General features: G+C 46.7%; 1 protein-coding gene across 5 annotated transcripts in view; it reads right to left on the bottom strand.

Moving 5' to 3' along the window:
* Positions 1-23,596, bottom strand: part of daam2 (dishevelled associated activator of morphogenesis 2) — an 86,010-nt gene that overhangs the window by 13,772 nt on the left and 48,642 nt on the right. For all 5 annotated transcript variants that reach the window (XM_056425772.1, XM_056425776.1, XM_056425774.1 and 2 more), the window contains exons 4-15: positions 16,860-16,934; positions 11,862-11,956; positions 5,432-5,765; positions 4,728-4,838; positions 4,519-4,622; positions 4,355-4,421; positions 4,159-4,276; positions 3,922-4,060; positions 1,615-1,673; positions 1,124-1,308; positions 642-947; positions 369-476 (exon numbers count right to left, since the gene is read on the bottom strand). In XM_056425772.1, the coding sequence (XP_056281747.1) occupies positions 369-476; positions 642-947; positions 1,124-1,308; positions 1,615-1,673; positions 3,922-4,060; positions 4,159-4,276; positions 4,355-4,421; positions 4,519-4,622; positions 4,728-4,838; positions 5,432-5,765; positions 11,862-11,956; positions 16,860-16,934 (1,701 nt within the window). The remainder of the gene's footprint in view (positions 1-368; positions 477-641; positions 948-1,123; positions 1,309-1,614; positions 1,674-3,921; positions 4,061-4,158; positions 4,277-4,354; positions 4,422-4,518; positions 4,623-4,727; positions 4,839-5,431; positions 5,766-11,861; positions 11,957-16,859; positions 16,935-23,596) is intronic.

Raw genomic sequence — 23,596 nt, 5'->3', positions numbered from 1 at the left:
CACCCTGCTTCAATTGCTTCTTTACTCGCCCCCCCCCCGATCCACGAGCCCCTGAAGGCCCCAGTCGGTAGCCCAGTTCTCACACCAACGCTCTGCAGACAAAGCTCGAGCTCAGTGGCATGTCCTACAATAAGGCATTCAGCAGTAAGCAGTGAGCAGTGAGCAGCTGGAGCCATGCCCCCCCCCCCCCCCCCAACGCACACGCTAAAGAATGCCAAAATGTAAATGTCACTTGCGACAGTTCTGAAAACATAGTTCTGAATATGATATTTCTGCCGATAGAGACCCGACATGCTCCATACTGGCCCTTTGCCCAAAAACACACACAAGTCCAAAATACTGCATCCAACTTTGTGAGTAATCCAAACCTGCTGTCTCTGATAGGCTGAAAACATCTTCTCGATGTCCTTCAGGTCAAGAATCTTGAAAGCTCTCAGGTCGTCGATGTCGTTCCAGATGGTGCCGTGAATCACATTCTGAAAAAAGGGATGAATATTAAAGAGACGGAGGGAACCGGTACGACTGATGTGTCACTTCCAGTCAGGGATGGAATGATGCCTTGAATCAGCTGAACATATCTTCATACTTCACAATGACTGCGCTCTCTAATGATGTCTTAAGAAGTTGAAATATACTCTCACCTCTCCTAGTTTGGCCCAGTTGAAGGACTTGAGGGGATGCGACGGCTGGGGGATGGACTTGGAGCGCATGCCGGCCGCCGAGTTGAATGACGAGAGAAAGGGAGGAGGCGGGACTCCGAACATCGGAGGGGCGCCCGGTGGGGGGGGCGGTGCGCCCGGTGGGGGGGGAGGCGGCGGAGGGGGCGGGCAGCCGAACGGTAGTGGAGGAGGAGGAGGCGGAGGAAAGCCCCCCATCATAGGCGGTGGAGGCGGAGCCGCGGGGCCGCCGGGAGTAGGAGGAGGAGGCGGGAAAGACACGCTGACGCCCTATTGGTGGAGAGACGGAGGTAAAAGATGAAGTCATCGTGCATAATATGTGAACCGCGTGACCTGTGATGAGTACATTCAATCAGAAAAGCTAAATGTCACGTGAGAGAGCGACAGGTTCAGGGAGTCAGAGAAGAAGATAGTAAAACTCAGTGTTAAAAAGCAGCACTGCTCACAGAGACGTCATTGATGCGCGAGGACAGGTCCTGGACCTGCTCCCTGGCCGAGCGCAGCTCCACTCCCTCTCGCTGGAGTTTGTCCTTCATCTTGTTCAAAGTCTTCATCATGTCCTCCTTCTCCGTGGTCTTGGTCTCGCACTCGCGCTCCTTCCGCTCTAGTTTACCCATCAGCTCCATGTGGTCTGGAGGGGAAACGAGTCGGATGAGGAAATTGTGATTTATAGACTAATATATTATTCATATATATATATATATATATTATATATATTTTATATATTATAGATATATAAATATATATATATATATATATATAACATACACATATATATATTATATATATAAAAAGAATACATATATATATATAATATATATTTTTAAATATATATATATTGAAAAAACTAAAATATATGTTATATATAACATTTTACATTTTAAAGCATGATGCCATTTCTCTTTCCACCTGCGGGGCCCGGTGTGACAGGTCTTACCTTTCCTGAACTTCTCTGCCTGGTCCCTCCACTGCTTCACCTCGTTCTCGTTGACCAACCTGTGAAGTCGGCGGTCACAGGTGAGAACAGGCAACAAGGAACATGTGGGGGGGGGGGGTCGGCTGCAGCCCAACCCAGTCCACTGTCCATCTGTCCATTTTGCGAGAGGCATATCTTGACTGGGTTGGTGCAGTTTCTTAAGCATTTTTTTTAAGCTGCATGACACAACATTAGTGCTCAAATAAAACCTGCAGGGACAAAATCAGGTAAATTATATAAAACATAAATAAAAAAAAGCTTGACGAGGTAAAAGAGGCGTTATGCTGATTAATGTTGGATCAGCTGATTTTAGAGATGAGGCAATAGGGGAGCAGGGGGGGGGGGGTGTATGAGTTAAAAACAGGGAGGTGAAGGGAGATTTAGAAAAGTTGAGTCAAAAGGAGAGTTGTTTTTAGATGAATTTATCTGGTGAAAAGTTTGAAAAGTGAAAAACCTTGAAGCCTCGGAGCCGTATCTAGAGGGGAACAGACACGTTTCAGAGCGTCACACAGAGAACGGATCACAAAGTCAGCGCTGCTCTAATTACAGCTGCAGCGGCCGCCTCGTCACACCGGTCGACTGAAGCACCTTCACGCAGCCGCGGAGGAACGGGATCTGCACAACAGTGTTCATTTTTGGGGCCCGGGCACCTGTGCCAGTTGTCATGGTGACCGCAGATGATGGATGGCTTCTGTCTCCACGAGTTGTTTTAACGTCCCCCCCCAAACCATCCGTGCTGCACGTTCTCGGGCCGCCAGCCCAAAACAATGAGGAAATCTGTGTTTAAGGTCTTTCCAGGCGCAATTCACTCCAGGAGAGTTTATGGAAACGCCACGAGGCCTCTGGCGATGGACAGTAATGGACGGGGGGGGGGGGGGGGGGGTCTCGGTCCGCTCTCTGCGCCGCACCACTGGAAAGAGTTGAGCTCCGGTGAACTGATTGCACAAACAGTAGTGGCTGAACAAGAGCCGAGGTGTACCACGCCGCTTTATGGGGCTCTCGCTGAGACTAAACATAGTCGTCACGAATGTAAAGCCTGCTTTAGGGAACGGCCCCCCCTTCCCACACACACAAGAAGAGTGGAAAGAAAGAGCAGAAATTAAAGACGACGCCCCTGAACGCCCCATCTCATCGCACCACCTCCCCTGTGGACTTTGGCTCCTGAACAGACTGATTAAACAAAAACATTCTCATCCAGTGAAAGCCCTCAAAGCCCCTCCTGAGACACAAGAGCTCACAATGAGAACATGATTACGTCTCCCTGTTCTTCGTGACGCCGTGAGTGCTCGGCCGCACCTGAACATGGCTGACCGGGCTTAATGCGATCAGATCCCTACTTCTTTTTGATGTCCGGCTTCCGCTTTCCATGCCAATTCGCCCTTGGAGCGTGGCTTCCTGCCTCTTCTCCCCCCCCCCCCCCCGACCCCCTGCTGCCAGCTTCCCTTCCCCTCAGCCTCCTGTGCAAATCACAAGTGTTGAACCGAGGTCGGATACTGGTGTGCTGCGAATGCTTCCGATGCTCTATCTCCATCTCCGGTGCGTCTCTCTTTCCAGCCACGCCTCAAGCGTTCTGACAAGAAGCCCGCACTGACATCAGACTCCATCTCTGAGCTGGAAGTGATGCGCTGGCCACGAGGACTTTCCCGAAATGACAGCAGCGTGTTCACAGGCTCGGAGAAGAAGAAGAAGAAGAAGAATAAGAAGAAGAAGAGGCATTTAAAAACAGGCCAGTGCGCTTACGGTAACTCGCTCTTTGGCCTGGATGCCCACGCACAGTAATTTCCTACAGCTCTGTCCTACCAGAGGGCCTCTCGTCATTTGGAGGCATTGCGGAGGTCGTCTATGATCTTAATCCCGTATGAATTAAAACAAGTAAAAACGAGAACGGGCACTCGGTAGAGCGCATACCTTCGCATATCACAAGATTGGGCATTGGATTATGAACATTTTGGCATTAGTTGCATGCCAATTGGATAAAAACTGACCGTGCTATGGTAAAAAGAAGATTTTGACCTTTTCATGACCTTGACCTTTGACCCGATTGATCCCAAAATGTAATTCAATTCAGTTTATCAAATGGTCCCCGGATAATAACCAATCATCCCACCAAATTTCATGCGATTCGGTTTAATACTTTTTGTGTTATGCGAGTAACACGCATACAAATAAATAAATAATAAATAAATAAATACACGGCGATCAAAACATAACCTTCCGCATTTTCAATGCGAAGGGAATGACAATTTGTGAAGGATCCTTTTCACTTACATGCGGACGATGTTCTTAACACTGAAGTTGTCCAGGGGGGCGGCGTCGGGGTCCTCTCCCTTGTCGTCCTGGAGGACCAGCTGCTGGAGGATGCGGTCTAAGAGCTGCCAGTGCTGCAGGCTGCCACCGCCTCGCTTGTCTGCGCAGTGAGTTTGTCATTTTAGAGTTCTTCCAAGTACTCCCAGATACAAAGAAAAACAAATATTTACTGGAATTCAAGCCCGAGGATCGACTCACAGGGCATCTGCAGGCAGTGCTGGAGGATGGAGATGAGGTTGGGGTAGGCGTCCGTGTGGCTCAGCTTCTTCTTGATCAGCTCGAACATGGCACCGGCGCTCTTGGTGTCTACGTGGGTCTGTCACAACAAAAAGTGTGACCACCGCTGCTCTGCTCGACACACACGGCCAACGTAGAGAGAGGAGAAGTTACCCACCGCGTCAAACCTCTTGGCCAGCTCGGAGTCGTCCTCGTTGCGCACCATCTCAAAGAAGTCCAGGTGCCTGGCACGAGGAGAGACAACAGTCAGTTGAGCGCCATCAGCTCAGTGAGGGAGGAGACGGAGCAACGGCCGACGGCCCGTGAGGGTCTCACTCTCACCTGTCCAGAGTGGCGTTCTCGTGCTCCCGGAGCTTGTCGATGACCGGCTGGATGCCCAACATCAGGAACTCGTACCTCAGGTGGAGGCGGAACTCCAGGTTGTCCTAGAAATAAACACAGAATAACAAATCAACAATTTGAGTAAAAAAAAGACACAGCTTTCCAAATGTTTGAGAGGTGTGTGTGTGGGGGGGGGGGGTTCCGCTGACCTCTCCGGCTCCGGCGTTGAGCACGGCGTTGATGAAGGACATGATGGCCGTCTTTAAGTTGACCTCGTCTCTGTAGCGGCCCGTGTTCTTGTCCAGCTCGTTGAGCAGCGTCTGCGTGGTCGGCACAGACGGCACGGTTAGTCAGCAAGTGTGTGTGTGTGTGTGTGTGTTTGATTCAACGCGTACGGCGAGATGAAAGAAACACGTCACCGGGATCTTGATGTATGGTTCTAACACACCGTTGAGGGAACCGGGTTCTCCCCCTGCGTTCCCTCGGACCCCCGACACACGTCTGCCGCTTAATCACAACTCAACATTTTAAAAAAACAAAAAAAAAGGCCTCATATGTTGAGAATCACTCAGCTCCTGTGGTGTGAGCTTCGCCCGAGGAGGCATGATTTAGCACATGCCCTCTGGGAAGAAGGGGGGGGGGGACATGACTTGTTGACTCAGTCCTGCTAGTCGCTAACGCGCTCCACATGCCCTGACCCCCATAACTCTGGATGTCCTCACCTGCCTTTAATTTGCCCACAGAGTTGACTTAACCCGAGGCCGAGCGTCTGAGGGTGTTGGAGCGCGAGTCTTCAGCTGATTAACGCGACCGCAGCGTGATTTATTTCAGCATTACTCTGAAATACTGCGCCTGCCTGCCTTTCCCCCTCTGAAGCTCTTTAAAGCGAGCGCGCTCGGGTTCCCCCCCTCACCTGGAAGCGAGTCCTCTCCGCGGCGTACTTCTGGTAGTGCGCCATGGCCTGCAGCACCTTCTTGTGGCCGTCGGGCACCAGGCACACTGCCCCGAGGATCTCCAGCACCGCCACTTTGGTCTTGATGTTCTCCGTCCGCAGGCTCTGCGAGATGGTGTTGATGCTCTGCGGGTGGGCGAGGACGTGGGCGCGGCCCTGCGAGTTGTTCATCAGCGCCTTGATGCAGCCGATGACGGAGGTGTGCACGCGGCTCTCTGATGTCTCGTAGTCCATGCTGCGCAGGAAGTTGAGGAGGCAGGTGAGGCCGTCGAGCTCGATGAAGCGCGTGACGAACCTGGAGGGGGGAGGAGCTTATGTTCAGGGTGCATATTCACCTCATGGGGGACAGTTCCTCATCTCTCTCCCATCGGTTCATGTCATCTCTCCAATTAAAAGCATTAAATGCCCAAAATATTTTGAAGAAAAAACATGTTCTTCTCAAATGAATGAATGATGATCAACTAATTGAAATACCATTTAGCTTGGCGCTACAAAAAGACCGTTAAGATGATCAGATCTTGTTTGTTCATTTTCTGGATTAATACATTTGCTCATAAATCAACAGGATACCTATACTTTTTTTTTTACAAATTGCACATCAGAACATTCTACGAAGAACTGATGAAAGCAGTCTTCACATCTGAGAGGTTGTCTGAAAGAGATAGGTGCTAAAACGGAGAGAAGGTGATTAGAGCTACATTCAGACAGACGAGGTGTGTATTGAACATGAAGGCATGTTAACAGGTGCTACTAGAAACTCAGAAAAGAAGTATGAACCTAAAAGTGAGTATAATATGAAATCTTTTCCACGTAACACAACCGAGAGCCCCCTTTGGGTCAGAGGACACTCCCTCAAACCTCGCATCTTTTCCTAACGCCGCAATAACCTCGATGACATCATCAAAGACAAACTTCATCCTGAGCGCCCCTTTCGAGTGCCACAAGAAAAAATATTTATAGGTCACGCCCTCACACCCCGAGCTCATCCAGTCTCCTACTGGAAAAGAAACACTCGTTAGCGGAGCTAATTAATAATAATAATAGTACTTCAAATTCATAAAGAGGTTTTCTAGACACTCAAAGACGCTTCAATTAATTACGCTTAATTAGACAGCATTAACCTCTGGATGTCACATCTGGCGGGCACACAGCGGGCCGCCTTGTCAACGGCCGTCCTACTGGCTCGGATTCCTGACGGGCCTCGAAAAATAAATCTCAAACAAACAGGGGCTTGTGTTGGGAGAAAGGGGCAGTGAGGAGAAGATGGGGGAGGGGGGGGGCAGTGGGATGGGGGCTGAGAGTTGAGATTCATTGCCACTCATTGTAACGGGTACAGTGTTTAGATGTCAGAAGCTGCACTGAAGTCTTGGAAAGAGCCGGAATGGAGGAAAAAATAAATAAAAAAATCATCCAATTATTATCCTGTACGCATAACCGTTTCAAGTTTCCAGCAAACACGAACACACGCGCAGACAGACGACCTTCCCTGACAATGAACTGAAATCAGAGAGAACACCCATACAAGATTGAGAGGGAGGGAGAGAGAGAGCACCATGCATGTGCTTGTATCTGGAAGTCGTAGCAGGATAGATGCACATCATCTCACACGGAAACTAAAACAATTCAACCGTGACTAATCCTCTGTGCTCCTAGGAAGTTTACATCCCCGCTACTCTCTCCACAGAGCGATTGTATCCGTGGTTACATCCCCTCCGCTGACATTCACGCCGAGCGGCGCTCGGGACACGTTTTCCTTTTTCTGGTTTCACGCCGCTTACTTGAAAAGCCACAAGGAGACGGCGAGAGCGACAACTGCTGCATTATGAACTCAGGAGGAGCCACACACACACACACACACACACACACACACACACACACACACACACACACACACACACACACACACACACACACACACACACACACACACACACACACACACACACACACACACACACACACACACACACACACACACACACACACACACACACACACACACACACACACACGTCTATGTCATGTTCTGCTCTGTAAGGGGCCAGCGTGGTGGTGGTGTGTGTGTGTCAGGTCCTCTGATTTAAGACCATGCGATACCACCGCGGTGCTCTCACTCAAACTCGTATCAACTGAATGGTGGTAAGAACGAATGGCCGGACAAAGAGGGGTGCAGTGCGCACGTACGTGCACGGCTCCCAATAAAAACCGGCAGCAGCCGAAAGGTGCACATCTGTGATGTGTATCGTGTGTCGTGGCAGCAAGAGAAGGGCTCCTATGGAGTTGTTTATTGTTAAATCTACAGGGAGTTGTGTGAGTGTGTGTGACTCAGACTCATTCTAAGATAATGGAAAGACCCTCACAAAGACTTTTCAGGTGATTACACACGGTAGTCTCGCTATGCGCTGGCCCTTTAATTAATCATTCATTTGATGCGCCGCCAATTGATCACTCATTTAGGGCAGAACACGACTCCCTTTACCACTCTCCTCCCTCTCTCACATCTGAATTATTACATTTCCAACACACACCTCCCACCCCAGCCTGGATCTACCCACCTCATGCCCCCCCCCCTTTAAACACTAAGAAATGGTCTGAGAGGAGCAACAACATCGCTCCCTCCAAGACTCTTGAGCTGTGCGACACCCCGCTCCCCCACTAGTGGACTGAGTAATATGTGAAGACAGACATGAAGTTCAGCCTCTGTTTGAGAGAAGATGTTTGGAGGGATAATATTTGCATGCGCCGGCAGCAAAGCGCCCAACGGGCTGTTGACACGGGACTCTGCAGTCGACTCGAGTCAATGTTCTTGTTGGAAGAGACGTGCGGAGAGACGATGCTCCTGCCGACACGGGCCCAGGACTGCAGTGCATTCTGGGCCTCAGTGACCTCCAGGAGAGCTTCATTTCCGGGCCCCGCGCCCCCCTGCAGTTATTTAATCACGGAAGCGCGAGAAAAAACAAACACCGGTGCGGACGTGCAGTGGCTCAACAGGTCCACGCCGTGCGCGAGGACACAGAACGCCACAAGCGAGAGTAAACACTGAGATATCCGGACGCTGAGCTGAAGCGCACACCAGACGGTGGGGGGGGGGGGGGGGGGGGGGGGATCTGTTGCCGCGCAGCAGCAGCAGCCTGGTGTTTGCATGCAGCCCCTCGTTCGCCCACCGGGGGAGGAGCGAGGCTCCACGCTCCATTAGACAGCTGGTAAACAACTGCTGGCAGAGGAGGAGAGATAAGCGGTAAACTCACGCGTGGGAGCCAAGTCGGGCAATTTGATTTTGTTAATCACATTTATATTTGGGCTTGTTAAATCGGTTTAGGAATTGTAACGAACAAAAACGGTAAATAAACGGCCGCCTGTCTGACGGCAAGAAGGAGCCAGTGGGGATGTTCTAAATATAGCGTCCACTTAAACTGCTTTTCATTTATTTAGGCGTCTACGATAGATGTTCTGCCTTTTCTCGACTCGCCTTCTGCTTATTTCTTGGGAATCATCGTTTTGATTCTAATGTCTCAACTCACAGTATCACCTATAGCTGTGCACGGCTTTAATAGAAATATTTAGACTAGGGGAGGATTGTTCTTTACCCTGGAGCTTTCAGGGGTTCCTGTGGACCCAGAGGAGCGAGTCAGAAGCTAACGGGTAGCAACGGTACTGGATTCTATTTTTAAATGCGAGTTCATGAAATCCGATTTGAATAATGAAGCCAGGATGAAGACAATACACAGCTTTAAAATGCATTTTTCCGCCGTTAATATCATTCCATATGCTGGACATGAACCCCCGACCCAGAGCCCCCTGGTCCTCTGAGGTTAGACTCAGTCTGTGAGTGAGGGTGTCAATGCGCTCGCTGCCAGGCACCACGGCATGGCCCGCCATGTGTTGAGGGCCTGTGGCCCTGAGGAGGGGGCTGAGGGCACAAGGGCGCCTTGTTCCCAGCCAGACCCAGCAGCCTCTCTAAGGCGAGGGAGAGAGGGAGGGAGGAAGGAGGGAGGGAGGGAGAGAGGGGGCATTTCAGGCCGCCATTCAAAGGCCGCCAGGAATCAAAGCCGAGTGAGGGCCGACACCTCCGTGTCTCACAACATGCGGCCATCAAGGCAAACAGCATGGGTGGTCAAACTTCTCTTTTTGGACCGAGGGCCACATACAGAAAGTTATAAAGGGCCGAACAAGTGTGAATGTGAAGCTTTTCAACCGGCTACACCGCGAGAACATCGGTTTCTCGACCGGAAAAAACACTCCACGAGCCACAGAAAGTTAATTATCTATCAAAATAACTGGTTGTTTATTGGTGTGCCCACATTTTACAATACTTACGCATCTAATGCTCATAAATTATAATAACTGTGTAATGATTCCTTCTGGTCACATGACATCTATTCTTCTGTCCATCCTGGAGAGGGTCCTCCTCTGTTGCTCTCCTGAAGGGTTCTTCACCTTTTTCCTCGTGAAATTTGTTTTTCTATTTCTTGGACGTTTTTCCTGATCCGATGTGAGGTCAAAGGTCAGGGATGTCGTATGTGTACAGATTGTAAAGCCCTTTGAGGCAAATTTGTAATATCGGGCTGTACAAAACAAACTGAATTTAAATTAAATGAAAACGAATGTTTAAACTGTAATAGGGCCCAAGTATCCTCTTCGATGTATCCTATTTATAGATGTTATTTATAAAAATAATAAATAGGTAAAACAGGCAGCTTTGCCAAATGTTCGTGGCCTAAGGCCCAAAGAGATTATTAGAATGAAAATGTATACGTAAGATGTTAAAATGAGTAATTTTAAGATTGAACAAATCAGAACAGGCAGAAATGACCAAAATCATTTATAGAAATACTCAATCTATATTTTTGAACTCGGGCTCCACACCTGGCTGCAGTTGGCACACCTGCACACAGAACGACACGTCTCAGGATGTTTCCGGTGAGGCTGAAGCTCGTTTGTCACTAAAGCGGCACAATAAAAACGCCGCCCAGGCTTTCCCCTGGACGACCATAACCTGCAGGACACACCTGCTCCCCACATCACCGCCGCGGTCGTCAAAAACATCTGCGTGCTAATGAGCAGGCGGCGGGTGCAGGTGCATTGCTGAGCGCTCAGTGACGGAGTCGTTAAGCCCACTTGAGTCTAACGCCGGGAGATAATGAGAGAGAGAGCCATAGAACACCGGCATGCTGCCAAACCGGGGCTACAGTACGACGTCTCAATATTGAGTCTTGTGATATGATGTCTGTGCCTACTTGTGCTTTACTACAGGTAATGGCATAAAAGACATTGTCATATTATTTCTTGATCCTCAATGTCTGTGATAGTCCGTGTTCATTGTCCGGTTACATCGTCCTCATCTGGAAGCTCTGATGTGGTAAACCAGATGTATTCGTAGTTTATTGGTCCCTCAGCTACACACAACTCATAAGAGTTTCTGGATCAAATTAGATTTAAACTAAATCCTTAATTTATTCAGAACATTTGGTGTACTTGTGTTGCATAGTATCCCCAATATTACATGAAGGCAACAAAGAAAAGTTGAAAAGAAAAAGCTTCCTTGAGATTGTAATTATATAAGAGGATGAGGGGTAGATTGATGATCTAATTCAATTCAGTTTGTATAGCCCGATATAAAAATGAAAAATTTCTCTCAAAGGGCGTTACAGTCTGTACACATACGACATCCCTGACCTTTGACCTCACATCGTTGTTGATGAGATCAACAACAACAACAGTAATCAGTGAAACATTAGATAATGGGAAACACTTCCTGCCATGCTTCCTGCTTGACAGCCTTTATTCTATTTATAGCACACACACACACGGACAAACACACACACACCAACACCAACACACCAGTAACCCAGACATGACCCAGACTGTTCGGCTGCTCTGGGTTTTCAGTCACTCTGCACATTAGTTCTGTCACTTCGTGGCTCCCCTTGAGAAAACTCAACACCCCCGCCTCGGTCCAGACTACTGCATCAAACAACTGGCACAGGCCGAGGGACAGCTTTAAAGGAGCTGCTGACGGGGAGAGGCTGTCCAATGTCCTTGAACGCTTGTTTCGGGTTGATGACTGAGGCCTAGCAGCAGCTGATAATCATATCAGGGGAGGAAATATATAAAAGGGCAGATCTTAAAATATTAGTTGGTGTATTATAAAAAGCCACCCTTTCTTTTTTCAATGTTTTAAATGTAATCCTTCCCTGAACAAGAGATGGACTTCTTGGAGAGCAAATGTTTTCTGGAGCATGTTATATTGGTTACTGGATTTCCCGTATGCAGCATCACCTCAACACGACCAACGGGCAGGAATGCATGAACATGAGGGAGAATCGGTGAATGCAGAGCTCCGTGGAGGAAAGGGCCACGCTTTAGTTGGACAGGCGAGGGATTCACTTACCTCATCGGCTGAGTCCGAAGTGCGGTCTTCAGATCTTCCACCACCTTGTTCCTCATTTCCATTTCCTCCTCATCGAAGGCAAACAGGGTCTGCATCTGCAGAAACGGGGAGAGACTCATTGAGTGCAAAGACAGCAGGTTGTTTGCTGAATGTTAGCTTCAAGGCGGTGCCATTGGGCGAACTACCTGCTACCATGACATCCTATTACAGAGACTGGATCAGTCGATTGGCATTTCAGGCACCGCACTAAGTTGGTTTAAATCCTATTTATCAGATCAATCTCAGTTTGTACTTGTCACGTACTGTTCGGCTGCTCTGGGTTTTCCGTCACTCTGCACATTAGTTCTGTCACTTCGTGGCTCCCCTTGAGAAAACTCAACACCCCCGCCTCGGTCATTACCTAGCGCAACGACGTAGCTCAACGACCTAGCGCAACGACATAGCTCAATGACCTAGCGCAACGACGTAGCTCAATGACCTAGCGCAACGACGTATCTCAATGACCTAGCGTAACGACGTAGCTCAATGACCTAGTGCAACGACGTAGCTCAATGACCTAGCGCAACGACATAGCTCAACGACATAGCTCAATGACCTAGCGCAACGACCTAGCTCGACTAAAAGGTGGTTTTATGCATTCATTAACATACCATAAAACTTATAACAGTCACTCAATATACTAGGTCATTTGGTTTTGCAAAGAACATTACGGCAACATTTTCCGTGGCTACAAGACTGTGTTCCTACTGGGCCAACATCAGAATGCTAATCCTAGTTTGGCAGCCATGAAACAGCAACATGTCCTCCCCTTTACACAGGAACATGTTTGTTTCAATTAGTCCCATAATTAACGGTGGAGAAGCCTAATTAGCAGCCCCCCCCCCCCCCCCCACTGTATGAAGCTATACAACATGCCGCAATGACTCATGTAGACTATTAACTCTAATCAAGCATATAAAAAAAATCATAAAAACAACTAAAATCACTCGTGGTGTTAATTCATTGGTGCATCACTTGCAGGATCCCCTCGGCAACATCAAAGAGCGGCTGTGATCCCGTTATTCGGGGCCACAGGGCTTCTGTTTCGCCTCTCCCGGCTTCTTCCAAGGCAGCTCGGTGCCAAGTGCTGAGGTTCAAACAGCGTGCGTTTCAGGAGTGGAGTAAGCTAGTGACTGCCCGCTAACGTGCCGATTTGCTTTAATGCGACCCTTTTTTCCAACCCTTAAACCCTTTTTTTTTAAGGCATAAAGGTCAAAATTGGTTGCAAATACACTTTAGAGCAGCCTGTACACAGGCAACTGAAGCGGGCCCTCGTGTTTGAGTACCTCACAACAGCTCGGGAGTGTTTAATCTAGAAACAGTGCAGTCCAAACATCCTTCGTGTCAACTTAGCCTCAAGTCCAGATGGTTCACGGACTCCCGTGCCAAGAAGCAGAGGCTCTGGCTCCTGTTTTCTCTGAACGAATATGTTCATAGTCGATGGGAAGTTGGACACAACAAGTGTTGGGGAGAGTGGATGATTTGGTTTGTGCTGCGAGCCAGCTCACCGTGTCAATGAGTCTCGCCAAGCGGCTCCTTCCTACATCTGCTATGTGTAAGCTCATTGGAACCTGTGGCCAACACGCACATACGGATACTATTAAGGCCATTTGGTAAACCAGCAGAGGGTACTTCCCCAAATCCTTATTAAGGGAAGTGACCCCTAAGAGCCAGAACTATGCCTTCAAGCTAGTTGTCAGTGCCTTGTTAACCGAGTGAGCGATGACTGCAACTCATCAAGACCTTAATTAGGATAATTTGAGTTAATCGTGTACCAAGTAAAAAAAAAGTAATCGTTTAATATGAATGAAAGCAAATTTTTTAACTTAAATGGTTGTGCAAATGCTCGAGACATTAAAAACAATTATGTGGACAACATGCAAGTTGAAACACAGCTATTATCCTATTGTCCCTATGTGGAAAAAAAACAAACAACGGCTGACATTGAGTGGAAGGATGTGATTGGAAAGTGGAACGTCGTTTAAACAGTTACAGTCGGAGTTCAACGGACGGCCAGTCGGTTTCTTCGCAATCACGTCTTTTAAAAGTTGCAGCTGAGCAATGCAGCTTGTAAACGTCAAATAGCTGCCCAAAACAGAGGCGTTGGTACTTTGCTTTAGTTTTACTGCTGATAAAAGCTGCTGGATTATTTTAAACATAAAAAAACTCATTATAAAATTGTGTCAAGTCGATATTAATGCTGCATAAGTATGAGTCGAGCTGCAACCTCTGGGTCTGAAATGTCAAGCCAATGCTTCATGTGTTAAAACTGCATTCTCTCTACTGACCACCAGGGGGCGGCGACTCTGGTTGTATGGAAGTCTATGCTTCATGTGTTAACCCCACTGTTACCTTAGGGTCAATTTGACCCCATTCAATGTTTAACCCTCCTGTTACCTTAGGGTCAATTTGACCCCATTCAATGTTTAATGTCGGTGTTCTTTGGGGTCAATTTGACCCCAGGCTGTTTTTCACTGTGTCAAACATATAAGAAATATCAACTTTTTTATATCTTTAAAGGGCTATTTAGGTAGTCAACAAACAATCATGAAGTACCTCACACTTAAACTTGGAAAACAATATTAATTCTAATAATTTTCTGGAGGTTTTAATTGCTGGGGTCAAATTGACCCCAAGGGTAAAATATGTCAGAAAATATAAAGGTAACAGGAGGGTTAAACATTGAATGGGGTCAAATTGACCCTAAGGTAACAGGAGGGTTAAAGCTGCATTCTCTCTACTGACCACCAGGGGGCGACTCCTCTGGTTGTATAGAAGTCTATGCTTCATGTGTTAAAGCTGCATTCTCTCTACTGACCACCAGGGGGCGACTCCTCTGGTTGTATTGAAGTCTATGAGAAAACTAACTTCTCTTTTGATTTTCTTCCCTCAGTAAACGTTGCAGCCCTAACTGACTGTTGAAAGCTTTTCTTGAGGTTGATTTGAGTTCCTCTTGTGTGGTGGAGTAGCTGCATAACAAACAACATCAGAGTGTGTTTCTGTGTGTTATTTCACATCACAGAAGAGGCTCCGCCCCTTGCCTCCTTCTCTGTTTATGATCCAGGCGCCAACGCTCAACACACCAGCTTGGACACGAAGGTGTCGCATTTCGGCCATTAACGAAATAAGATTTATTTTGCGTGCAATGTAAATACATTAACACATTTAAGTTTATCCCTCTCCTTGATATTAGCTCAATTACTCACACTGACCGGTTCAACAACATGTCTGGAGAAAAGTAAAGGCGAGAGCGTCTCATCAAGTATGAAGATGTCAGGACTTTATATGCTGCAGACTCCTTCCACACGACTTGCAGACTTGTTTTGTAGTAGATGTAGTCAAAAAGAAGAAAAAGAGACGGGCTGGAACATAACTCTGACAGCACGTCTGACACCTAATAGCACAGAGGCACCGCTGCAGCGCTGGTGGATTTTAAATTCTTGGCAACTCACAAATCAGCACTTTCTCTCGACTACACTTAAAATACTCAGCGCGTGTGTGTGTGTGTGTGTGTGTGTTCTGCCTGGGCGTCGAGGACGGCCGTGAAATGGTTTCTCCAGACTTCGACTCAGAGCTCAGGTACCATTCAGAAGTCGCTCGTTCTCGAGAGCAGCCAGTAAACAATAACAGCTGTACAAACAGCAGCCTCCAACAAGGCTCGTTGCTACAGCGTACATCGTGTTTGCCAGAAAAACAAACAACTCGGCAATAAACAGATATTAAATGCCATTACTTGTTGGCCCTCCGCTAGGTTTATGGTGGTCCGTGAAAGTTATGGTCCAACTGTTTATCTGATCCACGGCCCGGAGCAACTTGTAAATGGATTAAGCGTTGGCCTCCTTGCCTAGATGAGGGAAAAGAAACCTATTGGAATGTCAAAAAGTCCATAACTGGCATGAGAGGCTCAGGAATGTCTCCTTAAATGACTTGATAGTCTCTCACATTCATGCTTACATGATAGTTTGGATGATTTGTTGGTTTTAGGTGCTATAATTTATATCTTTACCGTTTACCTGGCCGTGAGACCGTTAAAGAGGCGCCGGGCTACTGAAGCCGTGACTATGCTCTCTTCAAAGCCAACAGACTCCAAAGAAATGATAGAAAGTCACACAACCACACAACAAACTAAGTGATCGAGGCAGCCGTAGACCAGCTCATGTTCTGTGAGGTTCTGATTGTTTGGGTTTGTTCCCCAATGGAATTTGGTGGCTTTGGCTTCCACGTCGGAAAACGTCTCTCGTGGTTAGACAAACCAGAAACAAATATTCAAAATATGGTTTTCACTTCCACTGATGTAGATTTGTGAAGGTGTATGAAGTATGTTTAGCTGCTGCCCCGTCAGGACATCACTCTGCTCGGTTTCTCCAACCGCCACCTGCCACGTGTAACACCTCTGATGAGTACCTCATGCATCCCGACCGTCCCTTTAAAGAACCCACCGTAAAATGTTTTATGCTTTCCAAACATTTGGGAGCCGACTTGTTGTCCACGTACGACGGACTGGGGGTCAGAGGTCATCGGCCCAAACTGTGACCGAAAGCACAGTACAAATAATACAACCCATGCAACAAAAAACGTCAGTTTTGCGATTGCATCGCTGCGTTTTCATTGTCCGCCATAATGGCTAGTAAATAATAACTATCATCGCCCTGGCTTTGCTCCGTGCGTTTGACAGCCGCTCCCGCTGACTGAACTGCTGAGTGTCTAAACGGCCTGTGTGTCATCACAGTTTGTGTCAATGCCAGAGGGAGGGGGGGGGGGTCACGGCATGAGGAATGTGGCCATGTGAACAGAACAAGCGGTCGCCAGGGAGGCGATAAAGAGAGAGCCAAGAGAGCCAATGACTGAGTGAACGGTGACCTCTTAGGAGTCGTGGTCACATGGTCAGTCAGCGAGTGACGTCGTCATTAGGGAGGGAAGCTCCGTCTTAGTCGTGTGGGTATGTTGTGTTTGACTTACAGCAGCCATGGAGTTGATGCGGTCGATGTAGTAGTCGGGCCAGCTGGTGGCCAGCTTGTTGGGGTCCTCTTGCTCCTGTGGGTGGACACAAAAACAGATAGTCGCTTTAGAATCACTTGCATATTGAAACGCACTGAAATGCACACATACACAAACAACACACGCCTGCCTATGTTCAGTCTGCACGACTTCCAGGTCATTTATTCGACCTGTGTTCGTGGTTTCTTGTGATATTTCGAGTGTTTCATCAACAGAAACTATGTAGCAAGATAGATATGTAGCAGGTTTAAGTTCATATTTTTTATCCGGCCTTGCGTAGTGCCAAGGTGCTAAAGTCCTAGAGTCCTACCTTAGTCCTGTGTGTCCATGTGTGTGAGTGTTTGCAATGGAGACCACCAGCAGAGTGTATACATTGAAAGAGGGATTAATCAAGCACTTCTTGGGCAATGCGGGGGCTTTTCAGAGATCTACCTATTGAAAGATCCATGTTCACAACATCAAGATAGCTAGATAACCACTGGGGTTTCCTGAGAGTATGTAAGGGGACCCCAACGCATTTCGAGCATTTTTTTTTGGTGCCCATCAGGCCGGTTCATAAGATGTGTTTTGGGGTTTGTGATTAATTAGGAGCAGCAGGAGTGCATGAAATGATATCGTTCAAGATCTTTGTCAAAAGGAAAGAAACCGTTTTTCTGAAAAGGGTTCCATCCTTTTCTGCCAGCTAATAGCACAAAAGATATAATTGGGCCAAGTGAGAGTTTGGATAGTTTGGGAGATTATGGAGATGCTTTGAAGTTTCCTGGAGCAAGATATTAAGCCTGTCCTCGACCAAAGGAATTATTAGTCGCCTAATATTTGTACAATTTTGCAGATTTGGCGGTTTAATCCCCAACATTCCAAATCAGTTTCTCCACAACAAAAACAAAACCACTGTTAGTCTTGTGATACCAGAGATAAGCTCTAGAGTTCCTTGGAAATAAAGTATCCAGCAACTACTTAACAACCAATAGACCACGAGGGGGCGGCGGCCCGACAAGACTAACATGGATTCATTCTACATGGAATTTACCATTAATACACGTTTCTACACTTGAACGGTCAACCTTTTCCACCAGAGGCTCCATCACCAAGCGTTTCCCCTCCAGAATCGACAGAAAAACACCGCCGCTATCCAGACGATTAACCCTTCTTCATTTTCATTTTAGAAACACTTTTTGCACTTAAACATCATTATACTCTCCACCTTAGTCCAGGTGAGGTAGACATCAGGGAAAGTGAGACTACATCAACAGCTCGTAGGGCTTTGCCTACTGGTCCCCTAGTCCCACTCCCCTAGTCCCACTCCTCTAGTCTCACCCTTCCACTCTCTACCTTCACTGCACACGTCCGCATCCACATGAGGACTCAAGTCGAGTCCACAATATAACCAATTCAATTCAGTTTATTTTGCATAGCCCAATATCACAAATTAGCCTCAGAGGGCTTTACATTGTGTCCACATACGACATCCCTGACCTTTGACCTCACATCGGATCAGGAAATACTCCCAAGAAATAGAAAAAAACCTTTCACAGGTAGAAAAAGGGAAGAACCCTTCAGGAGAGCAACAGAGGAGGACCCCTCTCCAGAATGGACAGAATAATAGATGTCATGTGACCAGAAGGAATCATTACAGAGTAACAATACATTCAATGCGTTTGACAGAGTGTATGAATATGGTCACAACATCTCAGAGTGTTCACTTGTCTTAGCTTTTACTACGTGGAGAATGAAAAAAAAAAAAGAGAGCGAGAGTCAGAGAATTAAGAACAGCCTTGAGGAACGAAGTGCACTCCAGCATAGTTTTTAAATAGCTTTGTCTGAGATCAATTTGTCCGGCCAATGCTAGGGAGCACGATGCCACGAGCACCCAGGGCCACGGGGGGAGAACGAGAGCATGTTCCTTGCTCACATCTGGTCTTGTTTAGCCGGGGCTTGGAGCGCCGCTGCAGCATGGTTGTTGTTTTTGTTGAGTTGGAAAGTCACAGGATTCCACATTCACGCAAAATTGCATAGTTCTTTACGATAGAAGTATTCTTTGCCACATTTAAATCTCAACATGTGTCAACAATTTTACTTTTTTTGTTGTAAAATGTGGTCCAAAGGCAGGACCACGCCATCAGCTGTAGAACATAGTACACATATAGTCACCGTAACGTCAATCATTGGTCTGTGGACATTGGTTCTGAAGCTTTGAATTTGGCCATTTTGCCCATCTCCATCTTGGTTTTTACAACCACAAGTGATACAGATGAGACATCTTTCTCTTCCAAAAATGTACAATAAACTTTCACAAAGTTGAAAAACACTGAAAAGTTTAAAGTTGTAATTAAAACCACTGATTACTCCCAGATACGGACAACTCGGTGGTCGTGACCTGTCAATCACCTTGTAACCCCGCCCCCTAAAGCATCCTCCATTTAACTCAATGAATATCACGCTGTATTGAAGAAGACTTGAAGCTAGAGACCATACACTCATGTTTACAATGTTTACTGGGAGCTAATGACATGTAGTGTTTATTAAGTCAGACAAACACCATTAATGGTCCTTGGACATGATTAAAACCCTCTCATCATGACCAGTATTCAGCTTCTGGACGCAACTAAATGAGCTACACCACACAGCTAGTGGTGGGTCGGGGTACATCGTGCCAGCTTTTGAGCTCCAGCTAAAGAGCGAGAGAAAACAAAAACAATAGAACTCCCTGTCCTGTGTTTTCAAGCCGGCCTTTTCTTCCACTACACTGCCGGCATGCTCAGGACGCCACGCCAGACAGATCCTGACGCTGAGATTAACAATTTAACCGCCTCTCGCAGGCCCTTCAGCCCAATTACCGTCGCCCGACACGCCCTCAAAAACATGTCGAGTCCGGCGCAGCGTTTACTCTGGCAGTTTCACGAGCGCCGAGTAAAGTGCTGCAATTTTCCTCTCGTTTGGGGAGGAATTTCTTTTTAAAAAGCACGATTTCAACACGAGCCGTGGTCGTATCAGTCCGTACACTTCCTGAATATTTACGCTTTAATGGGAAAACATTTTTTAAGAAGGCGGGTAAGCGATCTGAAGGTCTTTCTTGTGTGCTGCGTCCCGATCAAACCATCTCGGGGAGTTAATCACAGATGATGACGGGTGTTACCAATGGCGTGTAAAGAAGCCAGTCTCCAACGCGTGGAGCCCGTTTCTAACAGCAGGCCTTTGATATGAATGTTGGTGTAGACATTAGATATATTTGATATGTATTTATACCTATAAACACTCGCTGAGTGCCCTTCTGCCCACGGCCCTCTAACCACGCTCCGGTTGCGTGCTCCGGTTGCGTGCTCCGGTTGCGTGCTCCGCTGCGACAGTTTAAGGTCAACCCCTCCGTTCTATCACAGCAATTACACACTTACACTACATTCTTCACGTCTGGTGACGTTAAATATGATTTACAATCCAGGTTTCAGAAAGAAAAGAAGAGGACAGGAATTCCCCCAGCAGGGTATGCTTTCTGCAAGGTGTTCCTCTTTGTTACGTCTGTTGAGGGATATATTGTTCCCCTCTAACAGCAGAGTGCTCGACTAAAGCCGGGACTTCAGGAATATCCCCCCCCCAGCACGTTCACAGAGGCACCTGTTGAAAGAGCAGATGAAATTACATATTCCGGCCTCCCCCGCCATCAATGCAAGAAGTCTTGAAGATTTTAAACCTTGTGAAAAAGGTCCTGACACTTAGGATTGAACTCAAGAAACCGTTGAAGTCATTTTAACCCTTGTGTTGCCTTAGGGTCAATTTGACCCGAATCAATATTACACCCTCCCCCCGCCTTAGGATTAATTTGACCCCATTCAATGTTTAATGTCGGTGTTCTTTCGGTAGTCAACAAACAAACAAAGTGCCTCACACTTAAACTTGGAAAACAATATTAATTCTAATAATTTTCTGGAGGTTTTAATTGCTGGCGTCAAATTGAACCCAAAGGGTAAAATATGTTAGTAAATATAAAGGTAACAGGAGGGTGAAACATTGAATCGGGTCAAAATGACCCTAAGGCGGCGGGAGGGTGTAATATTTAATCGGGTCAAAATGACCCTAAGGCAACAGGAGGGTTTTAAGGGAACTACTTCTGGAATACTATTAAGAAGTATCTCTCGAGTCTGAAAGTCCAGCAAGAGCATTGGGGGAGAGTAAAGAGGAGTAAGACCAAGCTGCCCAACAAAGGACCTGACACATACGACTTCTATGTTTTCCAGTCTTTGAGGCTTTTGACAGCCGAGTGTAGACCAGCTACTCTTCTGGGTCTCAGGATCCGTGCACCGGCTCACAGTGACAGGCGTACATGTTTGGGAGAGGTCTCCAGTTTCTCTGACAATTAAGAGTCGGGCGCCTCTCACTCCGTTTCCATGTGCTCAGAGAGGCCCTGGGGGACCATGGCTGGGTGGGGGGCACAGGACTCATGGGAATACTGTACATTCAAAGACAACTCCATGAATTATTTAAAAAAAGCAAAGGAGGGGGCCGCAAAAAACTGCATTTAGAATGTCAGCGTGATATAGTATATGGCAAGAAATAAAAGAAAGTCTGGGGAAATAAAGTGCTGAGTCGGTGCTCCGATGCCACGGAGCTGCAGCTGGGTTGAGGGTAACGACTCCTCGGGGCCTTTTCTGATCATCATCAGAAGCAAGAAAACTGATGTAGATATGAAATACTAACAGAGACTACTTGGCAACCTCTAAGGCTTATTTAATCACGTACTGGAGGAAAAAACTAAACTTTTCACCCGGAGTGTCTTAAAAATTCACTCATTTCACAATTTACGGAAAATAGTAGTTTTTTCAAAAGAAGTGTTTTCTCTAATCTGAATGTAAGCAAGTTGAAAAAAAAGATTGACAGCTGGAACAGAGAGTGGACTTTTTGTATTTATTTATTTAATAGATATGATATATATAATATATATATAAGCATATTTCCTCCATGTCTCTGCTCCAGCTGTCACCACAACATGCTCCCGTCCACACATCCAGGGGGATTGACCCACATTCCAAGGATCCGATCTCTCCGTGTGGAATATTTATCTACGGAAGCCGGGATATAAAGTCTCACCTCCAGAGGCAGGAAATGGACAGGATATTGAATTCTGGAAGATTATGCAACGCTCGCTCGCCTCATACAGGTAGCTAACATTACACACGTTTTTTGCCCAGGCAATAGTATTTGGCTTTTCGGGGGGGGTGTCTCAGCGATGAGGATGATTGAAGACAAGAGATGCTGAGGGGGCGATGTGTGCGTCTCAGAGAGGAGGGTATACCACCCGGTCTGGAGGCTGATATTATTCAGACATTCTTATTCTTTTCAGAGAAATGTAGGACATGATACTCGTGTGTGTGTGTGTAAGTGTTTTGACACACACACCCACACACACATAAAGGGCCATATTATAGGAGTACAAAATGAGAACAGTGTGTCAGCGCAGCACTACAAATGTGGAGTCAGGAGACCGCGCTTGGCTCCCAGCACTGAGTGATGAGCAGGAAATATTAGATGTTACATCGTGTTCTCTACTGTGGATGTAAAGCCCGACAGCCTGGACGAGATGTCAGAGTTAGTCACGGCCCACAGAGAACGTGTTCACGTTAATTCCCTGACATCCCTGTTGACCGATAGCGTTGCTAGCTCGACACCGAGCCGGACCAGCTAGTACTCGATGAACAAATCTATTATTTTTTAACATGAATAAAAGCGACTCGCTGGAGAAGAAAGTGGATAACTAGCCAGCAAAATAACCAGATATCTTTTCTTGGGGCTTCAGGAAGCGCTAAGAGACTGGTTATTGGATTTCCATTCAACAGGTGGCCTAAAAACTAACTTCGTACTAATTAACGCCATGTGTACGATGATGTCACGCTGTATCTGCATAAGTAGCTCATTAATCGCGTGCTAGCCATTACAATGTGATATTTCAGTTTTTCTTTTTTAATAAATGTGCAAACATGTATACATTTCAATTTTGTACACAGTGTACATTAATGAGAAATAAAATTAACTTTTTTTATTTTAGCAAATGGCTGCAATGAAACAAAGAGTGAAACATTTAAAGGGGTCTGAATACTTTTCGTACCCACTGTATATATGTATATATATATATATATATATATTCTAAACAAGTAAATTTAATATATTGGCTCCATTAACACCAATATTATCGGCCCGATATCAGTGTTGGTGCATCTCTAAATTCCAGGGTATGTCCCTCAGTATTAATTCCTCTCCGTCCTCATCTTCCCCCTCAAGTAAACACAACTCAGTATTTCCTGCAGAAGTCGTGGGCATCAGTCCAAGGATTGGGATGTTATGTCACCGTCACACAGAAAGTGGATTCGGCACCACTGGATCAAAGCTACTGAAAATACTTTTTGATTCATAAAACAGCAACGCCACGACAAAGCGACTGACAAACGTAGATGGAAGGAACTCTGATGGGCTCAAACCAACCCATCGTTGTGGTTCCCCTGAAAACCATCTGAAATGTGACCGCTTGCGAGTCAAGTGGTTTTATTAGGCCTTCGGTCGATGTTTGAGTGAACAAAAAAACATTCGATCTGTAATAAGTAGTTTTCTCTGGACGGCGAGAAATTAGCGCTGGAGAAGCCGGAGTTGTCCGCGGTGAATGTGTTTGTGTTTTGCAGGTGAACAGGAGTTAGCTTGTCCCGTTTGTCATG

Source organism: Pseudoliparis swirei, chromosome 11 (genome assembly GCF_029220125.1).
Source record: "Pseudoliparis swirei isolate HS2019 ecotype Mariana Trench chromosome 11, NWPU_hadal_v1, whole genome shotgun sequence".
NCBI lineage: Eukaryota > Metazoa > Chordata > Actinopteri > Perciformes > Liparidae > Pseudoliparis > Pseudoliparis swirei.
This window is presented reverse-complemented; position numbering and strand designations above follow the sequence as displayed.